Source organism: Peromyscus maniculatus, chromosome 4 (assembly GCF_049852395.1).
Source record: "Peromyscus maniculatus bairdii isolate BWxNUB_F1_BW_parent chromosome 4, HU_Pman_BW_mat_3.1, whole genome shotgun sequence".
NCBI classification, from domain to species: domain Eukaryota; kingdom Metazoa; phylum Chordata; class Mammalia; order Rodentia; family Cricetidae; genus Peromyscus; species Peromyscus maniculatus.
The window spans coordinates 4,583,328-4,610,201 of NC_134855.1; the positions used below are offsets into that span (position 1 = coordinate 4,583,328).

At 44.2% G+C, this 26,874-nt stretch overlaps 1 protein-coding gene across 1 annotated transcript; it reads left to right on the forward strand.

Annotated features, from left to right (window-relative positions):
- Window positions 1–3,158: 3,158 nt before the first annotated feature.
- On the forward strand, window positions 3,159–21,696 carry LOC102907516 (N-acetyllactosaminide alpha-1,3-galactosyltransferase-like). The gene is made up of 7 exons (XM_042274787.2): window positions 3,159–3,236; window positions 3,351–3,387; window positions 10,406–10,489; window positions 11,465–11,497; window positions 13,737–13,787; window positions 14,466–14,615; window positions 20,432–21,696. The coding sequence occupies exons 3-7, from the start codon at window positions 10,413–10,415 to the stop codon at window positions 21,123–21,125; spliced, it is 1,005 nt and encodes a 334-aa protein (XP_042130721.1). The 5' UTR covers window positions 3,159–3,236; window positions 3,351–3,387; window positions 10,406–10,412; the 3' UTR covers window positions 21,126–21,696.
- Window positions 21,697–26,874: the final 5,178 nt, after the last annotated feature.

Consider the following 26,874-nt stretch of genomic DNA (forward strand, 5'->3'; position numbering starts at 1 on the left):
CAGCTGGGCCCTGGGTTGTCCTCAGATGGAGTGTTCAGATTTGTTCTGGTTCTGACCCACGGAGATAGCTTCTTCCCCAGTTGTTGGGGTTAGGGGCGTCCCTGTTCCAAGCTGCTTCTGCTTGTCTCCGTCCCTGGGCTTGTTTACCTCTGCGGTCCTCCGCCGGGCCTGTGGTCCCTGTCAGCTGCCGCTGGTTCTGTCTGCCTCTGGGGGCCGCCACCGGGCCTGAATGTCTCTGTCGGCCGCTGCCGCCGGGCACGTCTACCTCAGCGGGCTGCCGCTGGGTCCGTCTACCTCCACAGGCCGCCGCCACAGGCCTACCTGCGTCGGCTTGTCTCCGCCGCCGGGCCTGTCTACCACTGTGGACCGCCGCTGGGCCTGAATGTCTCTGCCGGCTGCCGCCAGGTCTGAATATCCCTGTCGGCTGCCGCCGCTGGGCCCGTCTACCTCCACGGGCCCCCGCCACAGGCCTACCTGCGTCTGCTTGTCTCTGCCGCCGGGCCTGTCTCTAAACAATGTTTTCTAGTAAATCTTTTAAAGTCCTTGTTTATCTCCTCTAAAATCTTATCCACAGTTTTCTGAATAAAACAGCACATTGACTCAAAGAGGCACAAAGACAAGTGTATTAGTCAGTGTAGTGGTTTAAACAAGAATGGCCCCCATAGGCTTGTATATGTGGATGCTTAGTCATCAGGGAGTAGCACTATTTGAGAAGGATTAGAAGGTGTGGCCTTGTTGGAGGAGGTGTGTCACTGAGGCCAGGCTTTGAGGTTTCAAAAGCCCAAGTCAGGCCCAGGGTTGCCCTTCCCATCCAAGTCGAATGTAGCTCTCCGCTGTTTCTCCAGAACCATGTCTGCCTGCACACCCCCATGTTCCTGCCATGATGATAATGGACTAAACTTCTGTAAGCCAGCCCCAATTAAATGCTTTCCTTTATAAGAGTTGCAGTGGTCATAGTGTCTCTTCACAGCAATAGAACAGTGACTTAGACAATAAGGGTTTGCTACAGGAACAGAACCAATGGGATGAACACACACACAATTCTATCAGTTCTGTTTCTTTAGAGAACCTTGACACTAAACAACTCCCGTTGGTATAATAATAGCACTTTTACCTTGTGGGTAATCAACAGCTGTCTAACTGGACTTAAGGCCTGTTCAATAGAAGATAGTTCATGCCTGGTTCTGTAAACCTGTCTGTGACTGGAGAGGTCATAGACCCTCTAGGAAAACCTACTAATGCCATTTTCCCCAAGGCAATCTAATTTCTAACTATATTCTCAATGTATATCCTTATGCCCACAGATAAATGCATCTCACACCACCCATTGAAGAAGCTTCTTTCTTCAACAGACGGATGTTATTACAGAGATGCACAATGGGCCAAAACAGACACCATGGTGCCCAGCCCCAATGCTCTACCCAAGACTCAGGGAACTTCATGGATGAGTGGACAGAAAGATTATAAGAGACAGAAGACTGGGATGCCTGCTTCAAGATAAATGTCTCCTAGATACAACAGGGAAGTTGTACCCATGAAATCTCAATAGTGTGGTTGCCTGAACAAGATCTATACAATGACAACATCAGTCAACATTCCACCATGGATGGGCAAAGTGTGACAAATCCCATCCCTAGAAGAGCCAGAGGCAATTGATAGCTGCTGAGAGAGGGAAGATCTGTCTTTTTGCAGGATTAGGTAATTCTAGCTGGTCATCCCTACACATGTATAAACACATGTATACATGAGCAACACTAAGACTCAGTAGACTTTACATACATATGTAAATATATGTTTATTTATAGAAGAGATGATTATAAATTTGAGAGGGAATATGGAGAGAGACAGAAGGCATTAGAGGGGTGGAACAATGTAAACACAGTGGTTATGTATGAAATTCTCAAACAAATACCTTCAAATAAAAAACAGTCAAAATCTAGTCTTCTGGCTATGAAAAATAAACTCCAGCACATGAATTGTTAAGATCACAACTACCTAATTCCTTCATCATCAAGAGACTGATGACATCATCACCCACAAAGACTGGAATAAACAAAACCCTCCACATTCCAAAGACTGGACTAGTCAAAATGCAAAAGCACGGAGTGACAAGCTAACACATGGGGTTACCTTCCAAACCTTCAAACCAGCTTCTCTTTAAGACTCTCCATCTGTCTTCTCCATGAATGTGAAGGGTCTGATGAAGAACTTGTATGGAATTATTTCACGATCTGAGCAAAATAATTGAGAGGTTGTTCTTAATGTCAACTGAACTGAGTGACAGCTAGCTCTTTTTTCTGTACACAGATAATTTTATTTGGGGTGGATTAAACAAGATAATTTTGTAACATTTAAGAAAGACTTCACACTTGTCATGATGGCACACACTCATGAGGCAGAGGCAGGAACTCTCTGAGTTCTAGGCATCCTGGTCTACATAGTGGTTGCTGGTCAGCCAGAGCTACACAGTGAGACTGTCTTTAAAAAGGAGGAGCATTTTATTACATTTATTTATGCATGTGGGGGGGTATGTGTATACATACATATGTGGAGGTCAGAAGATGACATGGAAGAATGGTTATCCCCTTTTACCATGTGAGTATTGGAGACTGAACTCGGGTCTAGGCCTTTTAGTTTGTTTTTTGAGCTAGGACCTCACTGTGGATTCTAGACTGGTCTCAAGCTTACACTGATACTCTCATCTCTGCCTCCATGAGCACTGAGGTTACAGGGATACCTTCCATGCTTGGCTAGGTTTTGTAAACTGCAGGCTAAAATCCAAGGTGAATGTACAGATAACCATACATTACAATTGAGCCTCCAGGCAGCACCCTAAACCAATTTTATATTCAGTTACTCTTGAGAAGGAGCATAAGTCGTATGGTACTGTCAGTCCCCACCCTTCTTGCTGTGATCATCACAATGCCATGACTAAAAGGAATTAACAGTTTCCTTTATAAGTGTACAAGTCTATAGATTCAAAGTTGGAAAGTCTCAGTATTCAGGACTCAAGGGGGACAATGAGATAAGACATTAGGGGAGTTGTAAGTGCCAGAGAAGCACAGCACAGTAAGGACCCTGAGGAGAGTTCAGGCCCACACCCTGCTGTAGACTTCAGAAGTCCTATGACATGTGAGTAGCTCATAATATGTGGGTGTAGTCAGGTTGCCTCTGATTTCTGGGTGGAAAGAGAAGGGAAAAAGTTGGTCTCTTGGTTAATGTGGACCCATCATACGGTAGGTACCACCAGTAGCCCCTTTTAGCTATGTGTACTTGGTAAGCCTCTTTTGACGCAGTAAGTATTACAGACTCACAGTCACAGTATGGGTATTCTGTTGTTTCATTTACAGAAGCTGAGAGAGTAGAAAGAGAAAGAGGCTGCTGAAGGTGAGCATGGCCTGAGTAGCCCTTACCCCAAACCTAATGTGCCTAAGTATTTTCATAAGTAGTTCTTTGAACTGATACCCCACAGTGTGACTTAGGCTGAGAAGTAGGATTTTAACTTTTGTTTTCTCTAACATAAAGCTCTTGTAGTTTAGAAAATATGAACGCATTGAGGCTGGATGAAACCAGTTAATTTGTAGCTAATTCAAAAACAACCAGTATGCATGGCCACTGACACAACTGTGCTTTTCTGTAGATAGACATCCAAGGAGCCACAGTGCTTTAACTAATAGTCAGCGTCGCTAGGATGAAGCCATAGAGAAGCAGGATTTTCCACAGCTTACTCTGTATACACCGGGTTCCCCACGGCTTACTCTGTATACACAGGGTTCCCCACAGCTTACTCTGTATATACTGTGCTCCCCACAGCTTACTCTGTATACACGAGGTTCCCTGTTTATCTGATTCAGCCTCACTCTCTCCCATTTCAAACCTCACCCCTTCTCAGAAAGCCTGCCAAGTGGCAGCTCCTCCCTCGGAACAGCTCAAGACTAAGCCTACAGGGTATTTAAACTGCCTCCAAGAGAGCAGCCATGTGCATTCTCCTCTCCCTGTCTCATCTCTGAGGGCCAGGAAAAATCACCCGGGAGCATTGCCTTATGACTGGGACTAGCCATGGGGACAGTGGAAATCGTCAGTAGGAATGAGTGGAGATGTGCCCTGGCTGTACTGGCTGAGATGGATGAGCAAGGCAGAAGAGCAGATAGGCCTTCACTGGGACAATCTGGAAAACTGGAGGGCGGAGGGTCCCAGTTGCTGAACAGATCATGTACTCTAGACAGGTGACCGCTTGAGCCTAGAGTGATGGTACCAGCATTAATGTCTCAGGAGCTTGGTAGATGAAGGGGTGGCGAAGATTATGGTCCATGAGGCTCTAGAGACTCAGGATATGGCAGTTTGAGGAGTACTCAGTCCGTCGAGGAGAGCAGGGTGGGCTCAGGAGCAGCTGGTTTTGTTGGCATGGAGGCTGTGAAATACCTGTCAGCATGTGGGCAGAGAAAGGACCTTGGAGTGGAGAGGTAGAGTAGGTACCTGGCCAGTGGAGGCATCTGGGGTAGGAGGTGGTGATTGAGGAGGAAGGACTTTCCATTAAGGAGCTCAAAAGGACTTAGTCCTGTAGGAGAGTGTGGGGTGGCCTGGAGGTGGGCCACTGGGGGAGGGAGGGCCAAGATGACCTGAGTTCAATGGAGAGCTTGGTGTTGGGGAACATTATTTTAAGATGTGTTACTTTTGCTTATGTTGCATTTGTTTAACTCTGTGAAGCTGTGTTATTGTACCTGTCTAAAACACCTGATGGTCTATAAAGATCTGAACGGTCAATAGCAAGGCAGGAGAAAGGATAAGAGCGGCTGGCAGGCAGAGAGGATAAACAGAAGGAGAAATCTGGGAGGAGAGATCTAGGAATGAGAGAGGAAAGAGGAGGATTCCACGGGCCAGCCAACTACATAGCAAGCCACAGAGTAAGAGTAAGATTTACAGAAGTAAGAAAATGGGAAAAACCCAGAAGCAAAAGACAGAGGTGATAATTTAAGTTAAGAAAGAATCAGAAATGGAGAAGGGTTCAGAGCTTAGGTAGAAAGCTTGGGGATAAGGTAACTCTTTTCATTTGCCTGTTCACTGGCAGAAGTTAGATAATTCCCATGAAATACCAGGGTTCAAGCAGCTGTTATGCAGCCAAATCTACTGGTATTTGGGGATATTTAAGGCATTTGTCAGAGGAGGAATTGAACCACGAGAAGGAAGCCCCCATGTCCCATGGCTGCAGCCAAGAGAGAAAAAATAAAAAATTAAAATAACAAACGGGATCCCCAGGCTCCTATTTCAAGCTTCCTTGAGAATAGGCAGTCTGTGGACGGGCATTAACAACACAAATTACCTGAACTGCCATCATATAAGGGTAAGGGCTGGGGTGTACCTACCTGAGGACCCTCTGGGAGCCCAGACAGCATTCCAATACTTCATCAGGATAGAATGTGTCATAATATGCAGCCGAGGACTCCCTGGGGGTCTGGCACAAGGAATACAGCTCAGGCTACAGTCGCTGGAAATGGCGGGGGGACTCACCAATCTTGGCGGCATGTGTGGTGTGTGCAGAGCAGTCCGGCAGCTGGGCAAATGGAAAAAGCAGAGCCGCAGTCGCAGGTCCAGTGAACTGCGATATAGGTTTCCAACACTGAGCTCCAGACGCAGAGCACCGGAACCTGAGTCATGGCACCAATGAAATGATGAGTGGCGCTGGTTACAGTGCTTGTTACTGTGCAGAAAGGTCACGGTCACGACAGAACCCAGTATCAGTTTCAAAGCTTTATTAGGAGGAAGTGGGGGTGGGGGGACAGAAGAACCAGGCCTGGGAAAGGAGCACGTGCAGAGAGAAGGAAAGATGGTGGGGGGAAGAGACAGAACAGAACAGAGAGAGGGTGAGGTCTGAGTCACGGCTCTTTAAGGGTTCCTGGTGAACATGCACAGGCAGGCTTATGGAGCTACACCACTCATGCGCTGATTGTGTGACCACACAGCGTGTGCACATGTAGTCGCCAGCGCACACTGATGACGTAAGATGGAAGACCCTTTGCTTAACTCCTGAACTGTGCATGTGTGGTCATGCAGCTGGAGAGCAGCAGAATCCTAACAATAGGGGCATCTGATTTCAGTGTTCAGGCTGTCAACAGACAGGGCATTGGCAGCCAGGGATCCGGGAAGTACCAGGACCAGTGGCTTTCCTGGCCACATTTAAAACAGGCTCCTGGTAGAGTTGACTTAGGCTGAGCTCTGGCGGGATGGAGCCTCATGGACTTCCCTTGTCCGTCCCCACAGTGGCCTCAAGGCAGGTGCCAAGGTGTGGGCTTGGACCATAGCCTTCTGTTGCAGCCCAGCCTGTGGGGAAGACGCAGCTGCCTCCTCTCATGCAGGTTAAAAACCTTAAAAGCCATCGTCACCAATTCCTGTTTCGGGGTTTGGGGTCCCTCCTTCACCCTTTCTAATTTCTTTCTAATATCTCATGCTGACTGAGAAATGAAATGGGTGGCCAGGACCATGGCTCCCACTGGGGAGGCTGGGTCAAGGCGAGTATATTGAACCATGGTCTCTTGTAATCAACTTAGGAAAATGGCTAGATTTTTGTCAGCTCTATGCATAATCTCTTAGAGTTTATCAAAATGAACAATTTTGTCTGAGACCATTTCCATACCCTAAAGGAAGCAGCAGACCATTAGGTCCCTCCTCTAGAGGCAGTTTTGGCCTGTCTGATAGTCCCAGGAGGGTTCTGTAGCTGGCACTGCCTTGTCACCCAGGGAGTGTATTGTCCACTAGCTGGGCTTGGTCTGCATACTGTCTAGCTGCTGCCTGAACTGGACTTCACTCCTCAGGAGTGAGAATGGAGGCCTGGATGACATACAGGACAGATAACAAAACTCCTTGATATAAACAGAAGGATTAACAGAGAAGGAACCCAACCGCTTCTCCATCTGTGAGAGGTCCTGAAGGGAGAAGGGGGCATGGACTTGATGAATTCCCTCCTTTCCAGCTACTTCTCTGAGGGGGCTGAGGAGGGCAGGAGTCTGCTGAGACCTGGTATGAGAAGACACCAGAGAGGGTTGGGGGGTGGCCAGTGTGTGGATGGGGACCAGGGCATAGGCTGTCACATTGAAGGGTAGGGAGGGGCAGTGGGAAGGAGGGGAAGAGAGGAAAGTGGGTACGGAGTAGGAAGTAGGTCCTTGACCTTTGTCCCGGAGGAGGAAAAAGTGGGGAGAGGCAGATAAAGGGAGGAATGTTGGCCATTGAATAGAGCTTGTGGCAGTGTAGGAGGGGGATGGGTGGGCAGGGTTGGTGGGGGGAGAGTGGGAGAGGAGCCAGTGTCTCCAGCAGCATGGTCAGGGTGGAATGTTCAGGGTCCCGGTCCACAGATGAGTGGGAATCTGGAGGTGCCATGACCCTAGCCAACAAGACCTGGACCATGGGACACTGGCTAAAGAAGGAAGGACAGGAGCTTAGAACCCAGAAACTGCAGATAAAGGGCAATTCTGACCACTTGTCTCCATGCCAGCAAAAATTTTCAAGATCACAGACAATGGTAAACTCAAAAGTTCCCTGCAGTGGCCATCTTGATTGGTTACTGAGAGCATACTGTGGCCAGCTTTAGTGTTGGCTAAGCCGTGGTTCTTGTGGCTGGTCACTGCCCGCGGTGGTCATGCCAACCGAGGAGAGAGGTGGAGGAGAGTCACGAGCCATGGTTACCTTTCTAGAGCTCTATTGGGAGAGGGGGGGGGGAGGGAGAGAGAGAGAGACAGAGAGAGAGAGAGACAGAGAGAGAGAGAGAGAGAGAGAGAGAGAGAGAGAGAGAGAGAGAGAGAGAGAGAGAGAGAGAGAGAGAGAGAAGACCGCGTAGGGGGGGAATACGGAAGGAGAGAGTGAGGAAAAGAGAAAAAACGCACAGAAGACACGCCCGCTTTTTAGGCTGGGATGCTGTCACAGGCTGGTGACGTAATTAAGAACAGAATCCTTACATTTAGTGCACAGGGAAATTGGGCACTCAGGACATATGGTATCAGCCCCAATTTGAACAGATTTTTGTAAAAGACACCCAAAGGGTGTTTGGGGGGGTCTGGCTTAGACCCGCAACTGCCCATTTCATAAGCCTGTGCTGGAACCCAAAGTCTAAACAATGTGTCCACTGCAACTGGGTTTTGGGTGTGGGTGGGTGTGGGATGTGCCTTTGGGCAGAGCGCCTTCTGCACAAAACGTCCCACTGGCCAAAGTCGGTCTTTGCTCTGTAAATGGGTCAGGTTGCCCTGGCAGGGTATCCCAAAAGCCGAGAGGGGTCCTGGACTCCTAGAGGCAGTGACTTGCCCAAAGCTGGCCCAGTCCGGTGGAGAGTGGGTGTAAAGAGCGGAGTGGTTACCCATGTGGCCTGGGGCTGATGGGGAAACTCAATGTACAAAGACGAAAGGTTTCCGCACCCCCGATATTAAGTCTCTCTGCTGACGCAGCAATCCAAATCAAGTTGTGTTAAAAATAAACGACCAGGTTTATTGGCAAAAAACGCCCAGGTGATTTTTCCTGGCCCCCAGAGATGAGACAGGGAGAAGAGATGGGAAAAAAAACACGTGGCCACTCTGTAGGAGGCAGTTTAAATACCCTCTAGGCACAGTCTCCAGCCGCTCTGGGGGAGGAGCCATTTGATGGGCTTTCTAAGAGGGAACCGGTTTGAATGGGGGCGAATGAGGCCAACGCAGAGGCTTCCTACTTAAACACTCCCCACGGCTTACTCTGCGTACACGGGGTTCCCCACGGCTTACATACACGGGGTTCCCCACGGCTTACTCTGTATACACCAGGTTCCCCACGGCTTACTCTGCGTACACGGGGTTCCCCACGGCTTACTCTGCGTACACGGGGTTCCCCACGGCTTACTCTGCGTACACCGGGTTCCCCACAGCTTACATACACCGGGTTCCCCACGGCTTACTCTGTATACACCGGGTTCCCCACGGCTTACTCTGTGTACACGGGGTTCCCCACGGCTTACTCTGTATACACGGGGTTCCCCACGGCTTACTCTGTATACACCGGGTTCCCCACGGCTTACTCTGCGTACACCGGGTTCCCCACGGCTTACTCTGTGTACACGGGGTTCCCCACGGCTTACTCTGTATACACCGGGTTCCCCACGGCTTACTCTGTATACACCGGGTTCCCCACGGCTTACTCTGCGTACACGGGGTTCCCCACGGCTTACTCTGTATACACCGGGTTCCCCACGGCTTACTCTGCATACACCGGGTTCCCCACGGCTTACTCTGTATACACCGGGTTCCCCACGGCTTACTCTGTGTACACCGGGTTCCCCACGGCTTACTCTGCGTACACGGGGTTCCCCACGGCTTACTCTGCATACACCGGGTTCCCCACGGCTTACTCTGTATACACTAGGTTCCCCACGGCTTACTCTGCATACACCGGGTTCCCCACGGCTTACTCTGTATACACTAGGTTCCCCACGGCTTACTCTGTATACACCGGGTTCCCCACGGCTTACTCTGCATACACCGGGTTCCCCACGGCTTACTCTGTATACACTAGGTTCCCCACGGCTTACTCTGCGTACACCGGGTTCCCCACGGCTTACTCTGTATACACGGGGTTCCCCACGGCTTACTCTGTATACACCGGGTTCCCCACGGCTTACTCTGCATACACCGGGTTCCCCACGGCTTACTCTGCGTACACGGGGTTCCCCACGGCTTACTCTGCGTACACGGGGTTCCCCACGGCTTACTCTGTGTACACGGGGTTCCCCACGGCTTACTCTGTATACACCGGGTTCCCCACGGCTTACTCTGTATACACCGGGTTCCCCACGGCTTACTCTGTATACACTAGGTTCCCCACGGCTTACTCTGTATACACCGGGTTCCCCACGGCTTACTCTGTGTACACCGGGTTCCCCACAGCTTACTCTGTATACACCGGGTTCCCCACGGCTTACTCTGTATACACTAGGTTCCCCACGGCTTACTCTGTATACACCGGGTTCCCCACGGCTTACTCTGTATACACCGGGTTCCCCACGGCTTACTCTGTATACACTAGGTTCCCCACGGCTTACTCTGTATACACCGGGTTCCCCACGGCTTACTCTGCGTACACGGGGTTCCCCACGGCTTACTCTGTATACACGGGGTTCCCCACGGCTTACTCTGTATACACTAGGTTCCCCACGGCTTACTCTGCATACACCGGGTTCCCCACGGCTTACTCTGCGTACACGGGGTTCCCCACGGCTTACTCTGCGTACACGGGGTTCCCCACGGCTTACTCTGTATACACCAGGTTCCCCAAGGCTTACTCTGCATACACGGGGTTCCCCATGGCTTACTCTGTATACACCGGGTTCCCCACGGCTCTGTATCTACTCTTTAGACAGCACTATACTCATTCAACTTTCATCTTCTTTTTCCTCCAGGAAAAGAATGAGATACAAAATATTAATCCTGTTGCTATTGATGTTAATATCTCTTTATGCCCTGTACAGAGAATACCATTTCAGGTAACTGTGAAAACTTCATATTGTATTCTTATATTTGATAAGAACCTGGTAAGTCAGAAAGTTAATGGGATTACCCCTTAAGTAAATCAGTAGCCGAATGCATCAATCCAAGCATCACAAATTATACCCAAATGGCTCTGCAGAAAGAGAGTACTCTGTCCCTATCCTTAGTTTCTAATTATATCAAAGATTTTTTAAAATGCTCAGTTAGCCAGGCATAGTGGCACGTCTTTAACCCCAGCACTCGGAAGGCAGAGGCAGGCAGATCTCTGAGTTGGAGGCCAACCTGGGCTACAGAGCAAGTTCCAGGTTAGTCAGGGCTACACAGAGAAACCCTGTCTCAAAAGAGAGAGAGAGAGAGAGAGAGAGAGAGAGAGAGAGAGAGAGAGAGAGAGAGAGAGAGAGAGAGAGAAGCAGTGTGAAGTTACAACCTACTGTGGCAGTGTGATGTTCACTAAAAACAGTTGAAGAGAAACTGCTATTTGGAAACAGGCGACATCTTTAAAGAAAGAGATACTACTTTTGGTGACTGAATCGCCATTTGTAAGATACAAAATATTTATTCATTCCATAAATGCGAAACAAATAGAAAGACTTCCTAGCGAATTAACAAATTTCTCCCAATGACAGAAATTAATCTCATTTATTTGTCTCTATGAATTCTTAGGTAGTGGACACATTGTTTCTTAAGATGTAGGAAATTCTAGCTTGGTGGTGGAACATTGCCTAGCATGATCAAGGCTCTGAGTCCTGTCTCCAGCATGGCAAGGAAAAAAAAATGAATACACAGGACATGAGGCTCCAATTTAAAGATCCCTATTATGTTTACTACATTGTCTGGTCAATCAATAATGTAATCAAGAATGTACTTCCAATAGTATATTTTGCAACATTAGTTAATAAGAAAGCAGATGACTTGTGGAAACCCTTTGTATGTATTTCAAAATAATACAGTGCTTTTTCATTTCTCCTAAGTACAAAGAAACTGCGGATGTCATATCAGTGCTGGTAAGTTTTTATTTAAAAATATGGTATGACCTGTCCTTTGAGGACAAAGTTGGTTGAAAGGCTTGGAGTACCCATAAATCCATGTTTCCTTCAGTCAGATTAAAGCAGAGCCATTTTACAAATGCACGTTGGTGATGTCAAAGAAAGAGCGTATGGGTGGGGTGCCCTCTCTGATGGAGGGCGGGGCTGCTGGGGGAATGTATCAGCAGGAGGCAGAACTTAGGCCCTGGGAACGTTGTCTGTTTGAAAGCTCTGGGCAAGCACACAGGTACAAGGCTTGATTAAAGACCACCAGGAGCCACAGCCATGAAGTCTCACCAACATGGCTGCCTAAACACGGACGACACCAACAGACATGGCGGGGGTTGGGGGTGGGGGGTGGCTACCACAAGGCCTCAACCCTACGCAAAACCACACACAAATGAGAAATGCTGAGAGAGGGAGAAACAGTCCCTAGGGAAGAGGACACCGGTTGGTTATCCGATATCAATTGGTCAGCCCTGAAAACATACATACAAGTAACACTATACAGACTAAACATGTTATATTTAGGACTATATATATGCATGCAACAAAAATTAATGAAAAAAGAGGCCATGAATTTGAAATAGAGCAAGAAGGGGTATATAGGGAGGAAGGAGAAACGGAAAATGATATAGAGTATAATCAATCTCTCTCTCTCTCTCTGAGACAGGGATTCTCTGTGTAGCCCTGGCCACCTTGGAACTCACTCTGTAGCCCAGGCTGGCCTCAAACTCACAGATTTTGCCTACCACTGCCTCCGGAGTGCTGGGATTAAAGACATGTGCCACCACCGTCCAGCTAGATATAATCTCAAAAATAAAAGAATATATATATATATATATATATATATATATATATATATATATAAAAAAATAAAGGGCTGTCAGGAGATTGCGGTAGCCACAGAATCGTGGATTTGGGAAGGACTGTCATGGGAACCCACCGCAGTGAGCAGCAGCTTTACTTTCTGATGCTTACTGGGCCCGGGTGCTGTGTCTCGTGATGACTTAGAACATCTTAGAGGACCAGGTCCACCTGGTCCATGCATGGAAGGAACATACTAAGGAGGAATAGAGTTGCTGCTCAGCGGCAAGATCAGGAGTTCAATGTTACTTAGCTGCATAGTGAGTTTAAGGCCAGCCTGGGATATACAAAAAGAAAAGCATATTTCCTCTCGCAATAGCAAGGGCTAAGGGAGGACAGTATTTCAGCTACTCAAATGCAGCAGACCCCCCCTCCCCCCGCAAAGATATGAACGTTCAAGGAGTGTCCACTCAGAAGAAGGTGGGACAGGGAGTGGGCTAATAGAGTTCCTGGCATGTAAATTTTTATTTTTTCCTTTCTTTCTTTTTTCTTTTTCTTTTTCTTTTCTTTTCTTTCTCTCTCTCTTTTTTTTTTTTTTGAGATGGGGGGCGGGGCGTGGTGGTTCTCTGTGTAGCCCTGGCTGTCCTGGAACTCACTCTGTAGACCAGGCTGGCCTTGAACTCAGAGACTGTGTGAGCCACCATGCCCCACCCTGGCAAATGTATTTAATCTCATGTGCTCAGGTCCCACCGTTAGGTCTTTCCAATGCAGACAGGTTTAATGAGATGGAAATCTTGGAAAAGGAGGAACTTGGAGGTAAGATGATGATGTAAACACTTTACTGGATGGTGTGTAAAACACTCAAGACCTCCAGAAGGCAGGTGACTATTCAAGTGTTAAGTTCATGGAGAAGTTCGAGTCGTAAGTAAAAAACCAGAAGCAGCAGTCAAGTGTCAAGACAATGTCGTGTGGGGAAACAGGGCCTCGGAGAAGCCCTCGTGAAAATTACTGTCAAGTCTCAGATGAAGACTCCTCAGCAAACAAGAGGTTTAAGGCTCAGAGAGGAAAGGAAATGGATCTCTGTCCACCATTAAAAACAACAAAAACAACAAGAAAAAGGCAGGACAGGCTAGGGAGCCCGATTTCTGAGAGGTCAGCCAGGGCTACTAGTAAGACCCTGACTCAAACAACCCAAAGGAGAATCCAAACAATTCAGAGCCAGGGGTGAATTTGGAAGTGAGATGGCAGGAAGCTGAGGGAACTTCAAATTCTCCCTGAACGAGATGAGTGCATGGGAGCGCCATGGAAACCCATGAAGGCTGTGGGGCCACACAGCTTCCACGCTAAGCCTATTGGAGCTCATCAGTATTGCTCGTTGTGAATTTTATGTCTTATTATATCTTTCTTTTAGGTCTCTGAAAAACGAGCCAGAACTACAGCTACTAAACTGGTTCAACTCCACGTAAGAACGCAAACCTTGCATCTGTGTGGTTAATTCATAAATGTTGATAGGTGGCCCCAGCGGTCCTGTTGGGAGTGTGTGTGCCTAGTACCTAGGAGGCAAGAAGGGGCCACTGGGTCTCCTGGAACTGGAGTGACAGGTGGTTGTGAGCCACCAGCCACCATGTGGTGTTGCATTATAACAGAACTGGAGTCCTCCTCTAGAGCTTCACACGCTCTAACCGCTGGACCATCGCCCCAGTCCCAACTTCGGGCAGTCTTTCTACTTAAACCCTCATCTACAGCTGTTTGCATCAACTGAAATAGACACATCTGCTATTGTGTGTAGGAAACACACTTGTACGTAAAATAATAAGCCCATTTGTGGTCATTAATCCTGTTTCCTAAGCTTGTAAGAGGACTAACTAAAATTTCTTAAAAGATTCAGGTTTTACATGAAAAGTGAAAACTAACATAAAAAGTCATCAGGAGGATGACCCATGCTGACCTTGACTTCATAGTTATTCCATCCTCCTGATGATGTGGCCATTTCTAATAGGATGCTTCTCTGGTTTATCAGAACTATCAAGGCTTTGGGTTAGGCACAGTGGGGCGCTGTCTCCAGACACAGGCTTTGGGCATTGGCGGTAACTGATGTTAGGATGATGTATTTTACTTTAAAATTCTGTCTTTCTTACAGATACAGCATGAACTCTACACATGTGCGCATGAGAGCTACTAACTGGTCGGCTCCCATCGTGTGGACAGACACTTACAATGAGTCAGGCTTGAAAAAGTATTATAAAAAGCATCCAGTTTCTGTGGGGTTGATTGTGTTTGCAGTGGGAAGGTAGGTGATAATGTCAAGTGTCCTTTACATTCAGAGTTTTTACTGTAGAAAGCGGGAGATAAGCTATTTAGAACTATTCTCTCTAAGCCAATTCTTGCCATAATTAAAAAATACCACCACCCACTTGGTCCACACAAAAGCATCCCAATTCCTCAGCTCCCTACTATGACCTGATTTTCATGGTCTTCCCTCCAATATTAACTTGATTTCATGGCTCTTTTACCAATCATCTTAATACAAGTTTACACCTTTGTTATAACCACTCTTCATTATCTCTGCATTTAATCTAAAAATTTCCTGTCTCCTATGTACCCCCAGGTGATAAGTAATTGCCTTTAGGAAATCTCACTTAACGCTGCATATTGACTCCCAGAGGAATGTAACAAATAAGGTAGCTGCAATTATATGCAGCAAGATTTTATGTGCTACATTTTCTGACCATTAATCATAATGTTAAAAGACAAGCATATAGGTGGGCGGTGGTGGCACACGCCTTTAATCCCAGTACTTGGGGGCAGAGGCAGGGGGATCTCTGTGAGTTTGAGGCCAGCCTGGTCTACAGAGACAGTTCCAGGACAGTCAGTGCTGTTACACAGAGAAACCCTGTCTGGAAAAACCAAACCAAACCAAAACACTCCCCGCCCCCACAAAAAAAAAAAAAGAAAGAAAAGAAAAATCATCCAGTAATTTAAAAACAAAGACAAATCTATGCTGAATTCCTAACCAAATAGAAAACCAAAACCATAAAAGTAAGTAGGCTGCTCAAAAAGGAAAACAAATGCAATGAAATATTTCCACTTAAAGATAGAAGGGTGGACACTGCACTGATCTGCTGTCTTCTGAAATGTTATAGACAGTAAATATGGATGAGAGAGACAGACAGAGAGAGAGCTTTGGGTTTTTTTGTTTTGTTTTGTTTTGTTTTTTGAGATTAGGACACACTGCAAATGTGACATTTTACAGACCATCTGACAGACATGAAATGCAGACCAAGTGTAAGAGACAACGTCAAGCTGGGCGTATGTAGGCAGTCTTCAGACTTCACGGTGTGTACCAAATGTTCAACATGTGATGAAGAGTTCTGAAGCTGCCAGTGGTGTGCAGAGGCAGCCGCTGAGGTGTGCCGCTCCACATGGGCAGTGCTGCTCAGGAGAGACAGGCCCAGTCTTGGCATCTTTGTTCAAGGTTAGCAGGTCTTTCAACAGTTTTGACTTAGCAATGCCAGTCTTGTCCTTCTCACAGCCTCTTTTCTAGTGTATATATTTAACATTACAAAATCCTGTATAGAACAGTCCATTCAACAAGCATTCTTTCTATGTGCGTGAAATATTCTCTGCTGTAGACCATGTTTAGACCACAAGAGTTTAAATAAATTATAAAGCTGAAATTGAAGAAAATGTCTTCTAATGCTGCCCGAGGGGCAGCCTCCAAGCAGCACAGGAAGCAAAGGGAAAATCCAGTGTTGGCATGAACTGGACTTTTTTATCTGAGGGGTTAGGGAAAAGACACTCACACTCTCTTGTAGATTTCCTTCTTTTTCTCTATTCTTCTGTGTTCTTTAACAGACAACAGGAAGGTCCAGCCTCTTTTGATGGACTGACTGGACTGGACTGGACTGGAATTGGACTGGACTGGGACTCCAAACAGCTATACCAAGGCATATTTATTGATTGTTACACAAAGTATTTCCTCATACCAAGGTCCCTAATCTTAATTTACATGTCTTACTGAAAGAGAGCGTCACATGCCCCCATGACTCTAGTCCTTTATTATGTATCGTATATATGTATATGTATCGCAATACACCGTAATACAGGAGCCCCGGGTGTGCCTGAGGTGTCTTGTGACCAGTCACGATGGGACGGCTGCAAGGCCTCCTCAGGAAAACAATCACTGTTTTCCACAAAGATTCTTCAACATCACGGTACCTCTAAAACCAGCTGTTCATTCTAACATCTACCCATACAGTGATTCTATAAATTCTAACATCTACCCATACAGTGATTCTATAAATTCTAACATCTACCCCATGCAGTGATTCTGTAAATTCTAACATCTACCCATACAGTGATTCTATAAATTCTAACATCTACCCCATACAGTGATTCTGTAAATTCTAACATCTACCCATACAGTGATTCTATAAATTCTAACATCTACCCCATGCAGTGATTCTGTAAATTCTAACATCTACCCCATGCAGTGATTCTGTAAATTCTAACATCTACCCCATACAGTGATTCTGTAAATTCTAACATCTACCCCATGCAGTGATTCTGTAAATTCCTACAGAGTAAAGGTAAAAACACTTTGTTTCGACTATGATGCTCACTGAAGCCTGTGACTGCATCTTTCAGCATTAAGATGAAAGGTATTGAGGTTCCTGGGCCTCTATTGTTTCTCTTAATCATTAACTTGAGCTATGATCTAGGCAGCTCCTTAAGTGAAACTCATAGGCTCTAGCCATGTAACATTTCCTTGTATTTATTTTTATTCATCAAAACTCTGTTTATTTATCTGATTATTATCAAAATAATAAGCTAACAGTATTGTTATCAACTAGACAGTACAGCTTAAGAAGAAACCATCTTCATATTAATGCACAGTTAAAAATGCCCAGTAGAATGAGATGCTTCCATGAGATATGCATATTACATTACATGCAGTGGGGATCTCCCCACACCCAATTCAACCATGCCAGATACCAGAGAAAGTCAGCAACAGCAAGTGTGTAAAGTCACAGCAGAAGCAAAAGACATTCCGGGTCTGTGGTCTCAGGGCCCTTGCCTATCTGAGATCGGCCCACCAGGGGGTCTCCTTGACTTCAGGAACTGCTGCCGGTAGCCTTTGAGATGGCCACTGGCAGTGTTCTGTAATCACACTGGAACAAAAAATTTTAAATCAATTATAGGATAAAATGAGGAAAATTCACAAATATGTGAACACTGTATTGAACACACAGTTTTTTTATTTAGCTTACAAAATAATGGATTTCATTATGACACTTTCATACGCGTGTGTCATTGTGCTATATAGTCACCTCCCATTATTCTGTGTTGCCGTCCTACCCAGCTGTATTCTAATTCTGCATATGAAATAAACATGCAACATTCATCTCTTCTCTTTCCCTCCTGTTTTCCTTTCTCTTCCCATTAGTTCTCCTTTCCAAATCTTTTTATGTGTGCACCGCCATACCCAACTTTACTACGTTTCTTTATCCATTCATCTGAATGACATGCTCTTGAATACCCGATAGGTAAAGACTGGTGTAGCTCAATTAGTAGTACTTACCTGGCACTTCATGTGATTCTTGGGGGAAAAAGTGAGAGGTCTAATAAGTCCCTGGGCTTGAACTCCAGAGTCACAAATGCACGCACACATGTAGATAGTAATACATAATCCCAGAACCACACACACACACACACACATGTAGATAGTAATACATAACCCCAGAGCCACACATGCACACACACATATGTAGATATGAATACATAACTCCAGAACCACACACACACACACACACACGTAGATATGAATACATAGCCCCAGAACCACACATGCACACATATATGTAGATATGAATACATAACCTCAGAACCACACACACGCACACATATGTAGATATGAATATATAACCCCAGAACCACACACGCACATACACATAGACAGTAATACATAACCCCAGAACCACACACGCACACACACATGTAGATAGTAATACATAACCCCAGAACCACACACGCACACACATTATGTAGATATGAATACATAACCCCAGACCCACCCACGCACACACACATATGTAGATATAATACATAACCATAGAACCACACATGCACACACATGTAGATAGTAATACATAACCACAGAACCACACATGCACACACACATGTAGATATGAATACATAACCCCAGACCCACACACGCACACACACACACATATGTAGATATGAATACATAACCCCAGAGCCACACATGCACACACATATGTAGATATGAATATATAACCCCAGAACCACACACGCACACACACATGTAGATATGAATACATAACCTAACCTTCATTTTTAGGAACTGGATAAAGAAGAGCAAACCACCTAAGACAAGCAAAATAAATAAATATTGGAGTGAAGTTAAAACCAAAATTCATCCTTTACAAAAGGTCAATAAGATTTGTAAATCCTTGACAAAAGATGGTGATAAATACCTGATGAAGATCTTTGGAACCGCCAGTGTCTGAGGTGAACTGGGCCGGTCTGAGGAGGGCAGGCAGCTGCTAAAGCATTGCGTGTCCTGGGACAACTCGCGGCCCCTGAGATGACTCTTCAGAGATAAAGCTGGGACAATCAGAGTGAAATCTGTAGCTTGGCCAACTGGGTGTTAAGCGGCCGATCTCCTCGGTTGACAAAAGCACAGGATGCTGGGGTAGCCGGGTGGTGAGTGGACGCTGCTCTAGCCTGCAGTGGAGCTTGTCTGTCGATGCAATAACACTCCAACACAGACAGCTTTACTGGAGACATTCGTTCTCCAGTTTGCAAAGAGAAGATGGGCACACGGGAGGGCAAAATGTGTCGGGGGAAGTGAACATGACTGTAGGTGTAAACGACAAAGAAATCTCGAGGTAGAAATGGGAAATAGAAAGATCTTGCTTCTGAGAGTACTCCAAGGTCACCATGAATGGCAGTAACGGCCTAAAACAGCGTGGTTGCTGATTTTTTTTTTTTTTTGAGGGCAGAAAAGTTATTATGAGGTAGTGAAGCATACTGTAAAGATCCCAGGGAGACAGGGCAAACATCATGTGTGTGACCTCAAGACACTCTCTAATTGTGACCTGGCTTTCAGTGGGTAGTTTCTAATGAGACTGGAGACTAAACCTTCTTAACTGATACCACATCAGGTTTTTAAGTGATTAATTAAATGGACCCCCTTTAAAAAAAACTTCCACACCTCCTCATATGTAAAAATTAATGCAAACAGATAATGGGCAATGCTGAAAGAATAAAACTGCTAGCAGAAGACATAAGAGAATATTTTCACATTCATGCTCATGTAGGGCATAAAGGTTTCTGAAATGTGCCACAAGACATATGGGCAACTTGGACTCCCTTAGATTTTAGTGACAGCATCCAGCACAGTACCATGACTTCAGCAATATTTTTCATACTACACAAATAATATCAGATGTGATGAACGACAACATTTTCTCCTGACCATTAGTTATGATTTATCATTAGCCTATTTCTCAAAACATAGACCAAGATCCAGGACTTATTTCTAAGGATTACATAAGCATTACTGGAGTGGAGCCCCAAATGGCTACCTTTCCTCTTTCAAACTCAAATGAGTCCATTCATTACCCCGAGAATCTCTTCCTGGTTTCCAAGAGTGGAAACGAGAAAACGTTTTCCAGCCCAGTGATTCTGCTGCCACAGGAAGGCTCACACTGCAGAACAAAGCAGGCGATAGTGCCAGCTGCTACCATGACTTTGTATGCATAGCCAACCACACACAGGAACCCCGCTGCAGAAGCCCTGCGGAGACCCCCCATCTTCCCTGCAGCCCTGGACCTGTCTTTCACTGTGCACACAGCTCAGAATGAGCCTCCTTATCTCACTACCTTCCAGTCCTCCTCATGAAGAGCCCTCTTCCATGATCTGTAGGGCCCATCAGTGACACTTTCCTCATGCTGCTGGAAGAGAACAGTGGCTGTCTGGTTGCTTAGTGGCATTGCTGGATAAGCTAGGCCAGGCAATCGAGACTGTGGATGTCCCCGGAACCGGAGGAGGAAACTCAACTGCTTCTTGTTTATTTTGCAGATACCTTTGGTACTACTTACAAAACTTCCTGATATCTGCTAATACGTTCTTCATGGTGGACCAGAGGGTCATCATTTATGTCATGTTGGATGACTTTTCCTATATGCCATTTGTAAGTCTGAATCGCCACCGGACGTTAAAAATTTTTAAAATTAAACGAGAGAGGAGGTGGCAAGACATCAGTATGATGCGCATGAAGATCATCAGTGAACACATCGCGGATCACATACAGTATGAGGTTGACTATGTCTTCTGCATGGATGTGGATCAAATATTCAAAGCCAGCTACGGTTTGGAGGCCCTGGGAGACTCCATAGCTCAGTTACATACTTACTGGTATAAGGAAAGCCCTCACAAAGTACCATATGAGAGAAATGAGTTGTCGGAAGCCTACATACCATTGGGTGAAGGAGATTTTTATTACCACGCTGCTGTTTTTGGAGGCACAGCCACTCAGGTTCTCAAGATTACTAAGGAGTGTGCCAAAGGAATTATGAATGATAAGAAACATAATATTGAAGCAATTTGGCACGACGAAAGCCATCTAAACAAGTACTTCTTCCTCCACAAACCCACTAAACTCTTGTCGCCAGAATTTTGCTGGGACTTACGTAAGAATAAGACTCCTGATATTGAGACTGTGAAACTCTATTGGAATTTTAAGAATTATGAATTCCTGAGACATGAAGTATAATTTTATAGCCTTTTCCTCACATTTCTGAATTTAAGAGTATCAGTTTCCTTGGAAAATTAGTACCTGGCACATTTTAACAATAAAAATTCGTTACCAAATGGCAAGCCACCAACAGTGAGCTCACATTCATCTGAATGATGTAATAAGGGCTCTAGGGATCACAGAGAGTCCACTGGAAGCATATGGAGAGGGTGTTCCCAACATAATGTGTTAGCTCATGATGGAACAGAATAGATTCTGGAACTAGAAAAGTGAACTAAATATCCCAGTTGATGAGAACTTGGTCTTGTGGCTGCCTTCTTCCAGTTTGTGGTCCTTGCTCTCTTGAATCAGAGGAGCCTTGGTCATTGCGGGGGGGGGGGGGGGGGGGGGCTCACAAGACAGGGCCTATTAACATTCCCTCATGGGAGGAGGGAAGGGCTCATGAGATTCATGAGGCTCCTCTCTGTCTCATGAAGATACACAAATGGTTAAGGGTTGCTGAAAAGAAAGAGGCTTTTTGTCAGTGTATCTAGATCATAAATTGTCCATGCTTCTTTAAGTGACAGCAATAAACTCTTTGATTCACTAAGACTGGAATAGGATAATTTCTTTGGTCTGTTGTTATCTCCCTTATCTGGCGTGAATTATATGCAGACTTCTTGAGAAAAGTCTTGTAACACTTGGTACCTTGATAGGAACACAACAGAACCAAAGATGAGTCTTGGAGGTACAGTCGCATGGCCCCTGTTACGATGGTTAATACATACAACTGAGGCTGAGCCATCTGAGGGCGGAGTGTCTTCAGGGACTGTTCTCAAGGAGTGTCTCCACGTGGTATGTGATGGTATGCTTTCTTGCTATAGTGGCAACTGTACAGCCCTTGCATGGATAATAAGACATCCAATCGAGGCTGAGGAGGAGTGTCAGTGACGGGGGAGTCCAGACTGGATGTTTTCATGTGATGCAGAATGGTATGACTCCTCGATGATTGGGGTTGGCTGTGAGAATATGGGGGTGCCCTGAAAGTGGCTGATGGTCTAAAGAATATATCGAAATCCCTGAAAGTAGCACACATGTGATGGGAGGACAAGCATAGGAAGGCAGCAGTAACCTGGCCTCTGCTGTGTGTGACCACACAGGTGACTGAGGCCGAGCTGTCCTGCTTGGGAAGAACTGGCCTGCAAAGAGAAGAAGTTATAGTAGCAAAATGATGTGGAGATGCTGTTCTCTGCCTTAGCCTCTAAGGTTTGTCAGGAAATGTGGAAAGGGTGAAAAGAGAGGTCAGAGGTGAGAGGAGACCCCAAATTTATTTATTGTGTGTGTATGTGTGTGTGTGTGGGGGAGAGCAATGGAATGTATGTATGTAGCAGTCAGTTGTCTCCCTCCACAGTGAGTTCCAGGACTAAAACAGGTTGTCAAGCTTCTATGGCAAGCATTTTTAGCCATTAGACTGTCTCAACAGCCCATATCTAACTATTAATACAGAAGAAGGAAATATCCAGGTCTCAGTTTTAGTAAATTAATATTAGGCTCTATACTATTCAGGATCTGACAGGTCTGACCAGGACATCTGGATATTAAAAAGGGTTTCTAGGTTAGGATTGGTTACAAAGGTGATGACATTCACCTTGCACATAAACTCTAGAAACTAGTCCTGCAGATTTGTGTGGCACAGTCACAGAGAACGTTTACTCTGGCATGGCATTTCTTAGAGCAGTAGAGGCACAGGCGATAGAAAACCAGCACGTAATTGTATTTGTGAATAAAATGTGGCTCACTCACAGAAAGGGGTGTCTTATGAGGTGATGGAATGGTCTTCAAACTATGCTGAGTGAGAAAGTGAAAGTAACAGTAGTTTACCATGCAAACATTTGTAGCCCATATGGGAAAAAAGAAAATACACATGCCTGTCTGGACAAAGAGAAAACATAGAATAAACCCCATTAAGCCCATAATGGTGTCTGATCTCACTATCCCTCTGGGACAGAGGACAACGGCAAGGGTCAGGGCCTAAGCAAAAGGCGACTCAATGTGCATCAAACCTCCTTTTTTATATTGGAATTCTTTATCATGCGCACATATGTATACATATGTTTGAATCTCTTTCAGTAACAAAAGCAAAATTAGTTTTAATTATGAGGGGAAAATAAAGGTGTATTCATCTCAAAGTGTGTGTGGCTATCTCAGTTATGTAATAGTGTGACTACATTTACCATCTTTTCCTTGTGCTTTTATGCACTTGATAAATTTAATGGCCTGAAAATGTGTTATTTCTATAATCATGAAAATAAGTAACATGAAAACATCCTTGTAACATGAATCTTAAAAGGTCTTATCATTTAAAACAAACAAACAAACAAACAAACAAACAAACCTGGAGCCAGATATTGGGGTGAAAGCTAAAAGATCAGAGAAGCAGAACAAGCCAGCCACGTTCTTACCTCCACAAAATCCTCAGCCTCAAGAGAGTGAGTTCCTGTTTATTCATGCCTTATATACGTTTCTGTGCCCTGCCATCTTCCTTCCTTCCCAGTGCTGGGATTAAAGGCGTGTGCCACCACACCTGGCTCTGTTCCCGGTGTGGCCTTGAACTCACAGAAATCCAGGTGGATCTCTACCTTCTGAATACTAGGATTAAAGGTGTGTGCTACCACTACCTGACTTCTATGTTTAATATAGTGACTGTATTTGTCCTCTGATCCCCAGGCAAGCTTTATTGGGGTACACAATATATCACCACATTTCCCTTTTTTGTCTAAAATAATAAAAGGTTATAACTAATATAAGAAAAACTATATACAATAAGTATAATAACTATATACAATATATATAGGCAATAAATATATCAACAATGTCTAGTCCATTTGCATTTGACAAATTCAGTGAAAATACTCCATTATATATCCATCCTATTTTGGTGAGTCCAAAATGTACCTAATTCACTTTCTATCCTAACTTGTATTACCAACCAAAAACTATCTTTTGATATCTTTCAAACTTATACACTTTACACCTCTTTAGTGAGTTTTTGTTCTGAATTTGTTAACAAGGAAAACTATAACTAACTATAACTATCTAATCTTCAACTCCCTCAGAGACCTGAGAAGGAAATAATATTGAGTAAGGAGGAAGTGCAAACAAGCAATTTCCAAAAAAATGTGAGTTATGACAGAAACAGCTAGTTGCCTGGACAGTCACCCAAGTTTCCTCTGCAATGTTGAGGCATCCATCTTCAGCCTACAGGCCTAACATATCTGATGGACTCATCTGTGAAGCAGGATTTTAAAAAAGGCTGTCCTACCTTGTCTTGGCAAGGTTTGGCAGTCCTTTCTTTTGTGTCCTGCTTGTCTGTTTTGGACAACATACTGTCAGCAGTCGAGGCAAGGGCACTTTCTTGCCCAGTGGCTAGCTTTTTTGCCATAATAAAAGTAAACTCTGTAAAGAGTTTCTTTGATGCCCATATCTTATCTGAAGTAGATTGGTGCTGCCAGGAGCAGACATGTCTCATAGTCCTAAAAAAAAAAAAAAAAGAAAGAAAGAAAGAATCTATGTTATTAAAAGATCTTAAATGCCATATTCTGTAGATCACTAAAGTTTTTGAAGATGACTTGTCTATCTAAAATGTATTTCTGTTTTACCTTGAAAACATACCTAATATGACTACAAGTTCAATTGTAATAAGTGACTAAATACTAACTTGCATTTCTTTATATCCTAATTAGTTGGTAATAACAACTTTCAAGGACTAGCAATTTGCATTACATTGTTAAATGAGCTGCATAGGTACAATACCTTGAACAAGATTAGAAATATATGTACAGTATTTCTAACAAAATCTCAAATTTGCATCTATATACATAATTTGTATACAATATACAAAAATCCAATCCAATATAAGATATTTAAAACTAGTAGTTGCTTTCTAAAAGTAGATTCAATAATCTACCTTTTTATCTTATATCCATATTCTCTCTTTTTACTTTTCAGAGTACATTCAATAATCTACTCTTTATCCCTCATTTCTATATCTTTTTTTTTCAGAGTAGATTCAAAAATCTACCTTTTATCATATCATATCTATATCCTCTTTTTTTCTTTTCAGAGTAGATTCAATAATCTACCTCTTATCTATATCCTCTTTTTTTCAAGCAAGAACCCTGAATCTAATCTCCTTGTTTAGCTTTTTTTCCCTGACCATTACCAATTAATAACTTGATAACCAACAATCCTAAACAATAACAATTGTCCATAACCCATTGAACAACCAAAAAACCACCCACCCCACCTTTTGGAAATGTGGGCATCATTTTCTTAAAATTACTTCCTGATCTCTGGGGGTGAAGGCATCTTTAGGGGATCCTGACAAGAAAATTTTTGGTAAATTATCAAGTCCTAAGAGGGTTAGCTGTATAATTTGTCCAATTTTCGCATAATGGGAAAGTGTAGGGCTTGTCTCAAGTCCTTGTTCGAGGAGTCTGTGAGGATGGATCATCTCAGTTAACCATCTTGAAATTGTCCTGAGCAGTTTGTAGTGCAAAGCTGATCTTTGGGTGGTGTTTGTCAGCTTAGTGGTTTTATTATTGTCCATGTGGAATCATCCTTGTGGAGCCCCATCATCTGTTTGGAGACTTCAAAGTTGCTGTTAGGCCTGGTCATGGTTTCCTGCAGAAAACTGATAGAGATTCAAACCCAAAGTCATGTACAGGAAGCTAGATGAAGGCTTTTCTAGAATTAGTACTCTATATGACCATTAATATCATGGCAAAAGTTTAAAATATATATATTAATCTTATTAATTTGATATAAAATTCATACCTCAACAAAAGTTTTAAAGAGTCAAAATAAAGCCAAAGAATTATGAGATTTCTGTCAATAGAGTAGCCCCTTAATTTTGGCTTTTATTCTGTCCCATATCACATGGCTCTTCTGACATGATTCTGAGATTTGCATTTTCTTTTAACAAGCATTCTTGGGTTTAGAGAAGGAGAGAGCCACACTCCAACTCCAAAGCCAGCTTTAATTTTTAATTAAACTGGAACTACATAAAGACCATTTGCATTATGTGTCTGTAGAGAACAGCAGAAACAAACATTTAGAAAGACTTATGAAATTTTATCTTGTTAGATATGTGATCTACCAATTGGCCAATTTACTCTTTTTCTTGGGATGTTTTTTTCTAGATGATTTGGCCTTTTTTTTCAGATGCCTCACTTGTCCAGAGTTCTTCATATTCCTTAGCCTTCATTCTCCTGAAAGATAAAACCAAAAACCTTTCCCCAACCCTAACTTTGGGGAGGTTCCCTTTTGCAAGTTATATCTGATTAAATAAAAAGCATTTGTTGGTGGTATAAGTTAGTTTAAATTGGATGTTCATGCTGGTTGATGAACTATCACCTCTTCTAATTAAGAGGTCTCTCTTGTTCAAATTGAACCTTTATCAATTTTGATGGTATCCATAGCTTTTCCTCTCCTGTAGAAACAAAAGCAAAACCTCATTTCCAACTTAACACATATCCTGGTTTCCATTCTGAGGTCAGCACATCTTTAAAGTATATAGGCTGATTTAATTCTGTAGTTTTTTCTTATCCAATGTCTCTCCACAGCTGTTGTTCCTTTCTCACTAACAATGAAAAAATTCAAAGCTAATAGAGCATTATGTAATCTATTATTGGGGGTTTCTGTTTATTTAGCATATCCTTTAGAGTTCAATGGATATGACTGCTTTGCCTGTAGGATTATGTGGTATACCTGTCATATGCTTTATATT

What these genes read in the sequence shown, in the direction of transcription:
- LOC102907516 (XM_042274787.2), top strand. Translation starts at nt 10,413, where the DNA reads ATGAGATACAAAATATTAATCCTGTTGCTATTGATGTTAATATCTCTT. An exon ending in TACAGAGAATACCATTTCAG is followed by an intron (nt 10,490 to 11,464) that starts GTAACTGTGAAA and finishes ATTTCTCCTAAG; the next exon opens with TACAAAGAAACTGCGGATGT. An exon ending in CGGATGTCATATCAGTGCTG is followed by an intron (nt 11,498 to 13,736) that starts GTAAGTTTTTAT and finishes TCTTTCTTTTAG; the next exon opens with GTCTCTGAAAAACGAGCCAG.